The sequence below is a fragment of the Sprattus sprattus genome (genome assembly GCF_963457725.1).
Source record: "Sprattus sprattus genome assembly, chromosome: 17".
Lineage (NCBI taxonomy): Eukaryota > Metazoa > Chordata > Actinopteri > Clupeiformes > Clupeidae > Sprattus > Sprattus sprattus.
Window position 1 is genome coordinate 23,977,347 of NC_137915.1, and position 7,500 is coordinate 23,984,846.

At 44.4% G+C, this 7,500-nt stretch overlaps 1 protein-coding gene across 1 annotated transcript in view; it reads left to right on the forward strand.

Moving 5' to 3' along the window:
* LOC308378558 (cadherin-18-like) overlaps positions 1–7,500 on the forward strand; it is a gene marked incomplete at both ends in the record, with an annotated part of 113,313 nt that overhangs the window by 55,563 nt on the left and 50,250 nt on the right. Inside the window, 3 exons of the mRNA XM_080855499.1 lie at positions 2,989–3,156; positions 4,467–4,654; positions 6,118–6,371. Of these exons, the coding sequence (XP_080711625.1) occupies positions 2,989–3,156; positions 4,467–4,654; positions 6,118–6,371 (610 nt within the window). The remainder of the gene's footprint in view (positions 1–2,988; positions 3,157–4,466; positions 4,655–6,117; positions 6,372–7,500) is intronic.

The window sequence follows — 7,500 nt, forward strand, 5'->3', positions numbered from 1 at the left end:
TGTGTTGAGAAACAACACCACCGCATTATTCATCCGTGAAGCCGACTTCACGTTACCGTGCCCAATTAAATTTCCAACCTCCAAACTAACATTCTCCACACTTGCGGAGCATTCAACTTTGATACCATGTAGGCGCGTTAGTTTGTCAAAATCCATGCTTCCCGCGGCCGCCATACTCCCAGCAACAAGCCGGTCGCAGACTCCACGGGGAAACAATAAGTGATATTTACAAACACCCAGCTAAAACAAAACCGCAGTAGTTGTAAAACTAAAGTGCCACCAAAATAATTAAAATGATTAAACACATATAAACAACACACAAAGGGAGAAAAATTAGAAGTAGCACTTGCTCACTCACACTCACTCAGGAGCTCACACACGCACGTCCACTCAGGTCGAGAGAGAGAGAGAGAGAGAGAGAGAGAGAGAGAGAGAGAGATTTGGATTGAAGTGTAGCGTGGTTGAGCGAGTTTTTCAGAGCCGTGGGCTATTGGTGTAGATTGAGAACACAGCTGTAAGTGAACGTTTTTTAATGATCTAACCCTCTCCTCCCTCACACGCGTCTCAGTGCCAAAGCCTGCCATGGCATTACATTATGAGTTACTGAGAGCCAGGAGCTTACCACCAGTAGAAAATGCATTTGGCTCCCCTATGCATGAACCAATGACTAACACAAACAAATACTTCATCTCCTCAGGGTCAATATCAGTGATTGAATGCTGGACCGCATGCGAGGGTTAGGTTGCTGTCCGGTAAATGCAACTGTGTGAATACATAAGTGAGAGTGAGAGTGCCAAGCATTAGATGATGAAGTGGGTGTTTCAGCTGTGTGTTGCTTAAATAAAACACAGCAAAGACATTTTTAACGATAAGACCATAATGAGCTCATCTACATAAAATTAGCACCGCCGCCGCATACACACCCAGCACTGCTGTAACTATTTCGTTGCTATATGTAACCATAGCATATCCCTGTAAGTTGAATAAGGTCAGTGGCTTTTACTGGGGTTTATTCATGCTAAACACAGCCTCTCTAGATATAATGTCATGTTAAAGACATGTACAGCACATGCTTGCCTGCAATAACTCATGATTAATGTATGGGTCCGTTAACCAGCAACCGTTTTAGGGCTGTAGGTGCTTTGATGAAGGTGTGAAAATGTGTGTGTAAGATGTGTGTGAAAGATGTGTGAAGAAATGTCTGAAGAATATGTTCCCTCTCCCCCAAGCAGTGACCGCGACTGTGTGTGTTAAACACACTTGGATGGAGCGTGGTGACATGAGGGGGAGGCCACACGCAGATTTACTTTTACAAAATAAATACTAAATTCTACATTTGAAAGAATGTAAAGAGGTTTAATATAGAATAGAAAGGAAAAGTGTAGGGTTTGTCCGTGTCTGGGGGCGTCCAACTAAAACCAAACGCCTTCCGAGAGGAAGCTAGAACAGCCAGAGTGGAGACAGTAGGCCTCTCATGCCCCAGCCAATCAGGAAGAGCCAACCACACCTCAGAACTAATTCACCTGCCGCACAGAAGGGGGGGGGGGGAGAGAGAGCACTGGGGCACATTGGGGAGGTGGGCAAGGAAGGATGGAATAACATTTGCTTCCGCACTCAACGTGGTCATATGTATATGAAAGTGTGTGGCAGTATCTGATTTCACTGTTTTGCCAGAATCTTCCCCACACCTATGATGTCCATCATCTGAAGTGTACTTGAAAGTGCAAATGACCTCAACACCTGTGCTTACTGGGATATTCTTTTGTGTGTGTGTGTGTTTGTGTGTGTGTGTGTGTGTGTGTGTGTGTGTGTGTGTGTGTGTGTGTTTGGGCGTGTGTGTGTGTGTGTGCGTGTGTGTGTGTGTGTGTGTTTGTGCGTGTGTGTGTGTGTGTGTTTGTGTGTTTGTGTGTGTTTGTGCCAATGATGCAAAGGAACAGAATGAGTTTGTTCTTGAAAGTTTGTGTGTTATAAATGTGATTGAATGGCCGCAATGAAAAACTGCATCCGCTCCACACCCAAGGTTGTGAAGGCATTTGAAACACAATGAAATATGGAGAAAGGATGGTGTGTCTGTGTGTGTGTGCATGCGTGTGTGCGTGCATGTGAGTGTGTGTGTGTATTTGTGTGTACCCCAAGGCTAACCTTGCCTTTGAAAGACGGCGAGAGCCAAGATCAGAGAAGAGGATATTTTATGTTGCATGGCTTTTTACATAAACTCTCAAATAATGTGATTATTCTTCATAAGCCCTTGATGTGCAACTATTCTCTCCAGAAAGGAAGTAGTGCTTGCTTGTGTTTGTGTGTGTGTGTGTGTGTGTGTGTGTGTGTGTGTGTGTGTGTGTGTGTGTGTGTGTGTGTGTACGCGCGTGTGTGTGTACGTGTGTGTGTGTGTGTGTGTGTGTGTGTGTGTGTGTGTGTGTGTGTGTGTGTCTGCCGTAAGAAAGGTGAGTGGTGGTTGGGCTTGATGATTTTTAATTCGAATTACTAGTGCTTAAATTGTGCCTTGATAACAGAAAACTTCTTCTATCTCTTCTGCAAAATAAGTGTTTGTTGGCAAAAAGAGCTCCTCTTTTCTTAAAATAACTCAAAAACCTAAAACAGTTAGGAAGTTGACAACTAAGGAAATCTGTGAAATCTGTCACCAGAGGAATCCAAGTAGAACTCCGAAGGAGATGAGCCAAAAAACACAGGGTTCTGATCACACCTGGTATTCTTTCCAGGGGGGCACTGTGGCGCGAGCCAATAAGCCCCCATTTACGGGCTACAATGTCCTAGGAGACACAGGTTTGATTCCGGCCTGCTGTCGTTTCTCGATCCTCTCCCCACCTGTTCACTCATCCTCACCTCCTGTATTAAAATACTTCACTGTCTTATCCTAAACAAAGGCTAAAAAGCCCATAAATAAATCTTAAAAAAGAGTGTTCTGTCCATTCTTTTATGAGAACTCCAACTTATATATGTGTGTATATTTTGTGTGTGTGTGTGCAGGTATCATCCGTACGGCGCTGGCAAACATGGACCGCGAGGCACGAGAGCACTACGCGGTCGTGATCCAGGCCAAAGACATGGCAGGCCAGGTGGGGGGTCTCTCAGGGTCCACCACCATCAACATCACACTCAACGACGTCAACGATAACCCGCCAAAGTTCCCTCAGAGTAAGCTGAACACACACACACAAACACAACTCACACCATCAACATCACATTAAGAGGTGAGAGCAACACCACACCCAAGTTCTCTGAGAGTAATTCAAACACACAAAAGTACACACACACACACACACACACACACACACACACACACACACACACACACACACACACACACACACTAGTCACCATTATTTACTAATCTGAACAATAATCTGAACAATAATCTGAAAAGAATCCTTCAGAGCAAATGAAGGACGTACCACTCAATACTAACAATACACTCCCATCATCAACATGGTCCTTATCAATGTCAACATGTAATATAATGTAATCTTCCTAAATCCCCTAACAAACTATATACACATACACTAGTTCGTAACCTATATACACACACACCAATTAGTATAGATACACATGGTTTGGAATGCGTTTTGGAGATTCTCTCTGATATCACTCTGAGTGTGTGTGTCCTCTCCTTCCCTCATCTTTTCTGCCCGTGGCAGCATACATTTATGATGAGATATTTTTAGTATAGAGTATAGAGAGATAATTAGGAATATGACTTCTCTTTTTTTTGCTAATACTAATGAAGTGCTAATGAAGACTCTGTCTCATATGGCTGTGTTTTTATGATGCAGTGACTCACCGTTTTAATTGTCCTCTACCTCTTTGCTCTACTTAATTAGCAGTGCAGAATGCATGGACGAAATTAGAATAATTCAAATCTAAACTTCACTTATGAGCTATAATCTTGTCTCTTGTCATTATGTCCGTTTCACGTCTTCTTATTCAATAACAAGACCAAACAACAAAAACAACAACTGGTAATCTTGTAGAATTGTTATAACAATGTAGTAACAATGAGGATAAATGACCTGGTGAATCTAAATGGCATGATCATGTTTTACTTGACTTCATGTCTTGGGGGTGGGAGTTGGGGATGGATGTATTTGCTGGTAGTGCCATGCTTGCCAATGTAAGGTGTCTTATCCCAACATCTTCTGCAAGTAATCTTTCATGTACTGTTTGTTCTGTCAAATCCAGATTGATATAGATCTTATTGAGAGCTTGTCAGTGGTACTGTGATATAAGCAGTGTGTCTGTTGCTGAAATGACAGGACTTAACATGACATGATGTAGGTCATACATAGTGCAACTATCAGAGAGCAAACACACACACACACACACACAGACTCATACACACACACATACACACACACACACACACACACACACACACACACACGCACACACACACACGCACACACACAAGAAGATAATGTGGTTACAGTGAAAGTGTCTCCTTTCTCCAGAGAACTACCAGCTGTATGTGGCCGAGTCGACAGAGGTGGGGAAGCCTGTGGGGAAAATCGCTGCCCATGACGCAGACCTGGGACCCAACGCCGAGATCAAGTACAGCATCCTCAACACCGAGGTTGCAAGCGTATTCTCCATCGGCACGAGCAGGGACGGACGAGAGGGCATCATCAGTCTCAGGAAGGTGTGTGTGTCGGTGGGGTTGTCCATGTGACTGTGTGTGTGTGTGTGTGTGTGTGTAGGTGTGGACATGTCTTTTGTTTTTGTCTGTGTGGTCAACTGGGATTGGTTTTGTGTTACGGGGTATGAATGTGAAGTAAAGTGAATGTCTGTGTCTGTGTTTGTGTTTTGTGTTATGTCTCTATGTGTGTGTGTGTGTGTGTGTGTGTGTGTGTGTGTGTGTGTGTGTGTGTGTGTGTGTGTGTGTGTGTGTGTGTGTGTTTGTGTGTGTGTGTGTGTGTGTGTGTGTGTGTGTGTGTGTGTGTGAGAGACAGATCACTGCACATCGCCACACTGGCTCCTCATCCACTTAGTATGCAGCATTCGCTCTCTCTCTGCCCGCCCGCCTGTTAGACCCATCCAGCATCAGCTCTGGAGGGCAACTCCAGCACTCACTGGACCAGTGCCCCAATACCAGCGCAGGCTCCAGCTCAGGCTCCAGCTCAGGCTCCAGCTGCACCTGCACCAAGTCCCTCTGCCCACTGACCCGAGCACCAGAATGGGCACTCAGCCTGCCTCTTTCCCCCAGTCTGCCTCTCTGTCACTGTGGTCTGGGCTGAACTCCAAGTCACCCTCTGCTCTCACACTCACGCCCACCCATCACCCCTCTTCCTTCCTTCACACACACTCTCTTTCTGTTTCTTCTCCTCTTCACACTCTCTCTCTCTTCTCCTCTTCACTCTCTCTCCCTTCTCCTTCCCCATCTCCTTCTGCCCTTGAATGGCCTCTCTCTGGCATATTCCCTGTGCATTAATCATTAATCCAACTAACCCAACGCAACAGCTCAAAGCACCATGACTTCACTGATTAATACTTTAGCCAGTGTGTGTGTGTGTGTGTGTGCGTGTGTGTATGTGTGTGTCTGTGTGTGGTGGGTCGGTGTGTATTAATACTTGAGCCACTGTGTGTACATGTGTGTGTATGTTCAGTGAGGGTGCTGAATGATGGATGTGTGATGAGAGTGCATTAATCAGTCCATGTTGAATTAAGTGATGACCTCCACACACAGACTCACACACTCGCACCAGAAAATGAGAAGGCCTTAGGGCAAAAATAAATCTTGAAAGTTTATAAAATGCTCCTGAGATTTAAATATGGCTGCAAAAACATTCCCCATTAGTGGTTGTTTATTTTACTTTTTATAGCATTACTTTGTAGTCTTTCAGATTAAATCAATTAAAGGAATTAATTAAGTAATTGAGGATAATTGCCATAGCTTCATGCTGTGAATTGTCTTCACAGGAGGCTTGTAATAAGGTCCTGGTAAACACAAAATAAGTGCATATTTCTCATATTTCATATACAAGAAGTACATGTTTTGCACTCCCATGCACACACACACACATACACACACACAAACATAAGTGCCCATACTCACACACACACACATTACTCAATATCGTAATGAAATATGTTACCTCGTCCTAGCCACTGAACTATGAGAAGAAGAAGACATACACTTTGCACATCGAGGGAGAGAACACACACCTGGACCCGCGCTACTCGTACCTGGGGCCTTTCAAGGACATGGCCACCCTCAAGATCACCGTGGGAGACGTGGACGAGCCGCCAGTCTTCTCCATGGATTACTTCATCATGGACGTCTACGAGAACGCACCAATCGGCACGGAGGTGGGCGTGGTCACAGCCAGAGACCCCGACAGCAAGAACAGCCGTGTCAGGTGAGAAGATTGTACATTGTGCATGTTATTGCACAAGCACACACACACACACACATACACACATAGTATATCAGATGTTACTTTCACTATGGATGTCAGAGCAGACATAAAAAAAATATGCTGTAGAATCACAGACACTGACCCATACAATGTTACTACTAGAAATACAATGTTTTCAAGCATGTATACACACCCACAAGGACTTCTCTTACAAAACAAACACACACACACACACACACACACACACACACACACACACACACACACACACACACACACACACACACACACACAGACACCCACACACACAAGAAGGCAGGCAGGTAGTTTCAAACATATGCACACATCCATACAGACTTCTCTCTCACACAGTCTTTCATTCGCTTCCATACTTCCTCACTCACTAATATTACATTACCCATGTGCCATTGCAGCCATCGCACCCATTTCCCCAAGGGATGACGCTGTAGCAGTTACACTTGAGTCGCTCTCACACACACGTGCACACACACACATACACACACACACACACTGTCACACACACACACACACTTTATCTGAAAGGCTGGAGATTGACAGGCAGGTGGTGTTTGATGTGTTTGATGTCTTGTTGCCTTGCTGCACCTGGAGACTCTCTTCCACAACCCACTCCTCAAATTATACAGTATGAGTAACCCCAAAGAGCACAGCAGAACACAGACACACGGACTAACGGAGTGTGGGAGACATGGATAGACAGACATAGAGAAAGAGAGAGAGAGAGGAGCATTAAGACAGAGAAACATGAGAGAAAGATAGGGGGAGGAGAGTGATGGAGAGGATTGAGAGAGAGAGAGAGAGAGAGAGAGAGAGAGAGAAAGAGATGTGGGAACACGTGAAAAATGAGAAATACGAACAATGATGAGAAGGTTTAAGTCACTGAGAAAGCTAAAGATGTTTGGGAAGGATTTTCTGTAAACAGAAACACAAAAGGAATCTTAATATGAAAAGATCTGTGCTGGCTGACCCCCTCTGCGTGTACACTGGAGCGCATTGATACACACTCATACACAAAAAACCTCACGCACGATAATACACACATTTTTTAACAAATATATAACTGGACACATAGACATATACACAAACACAT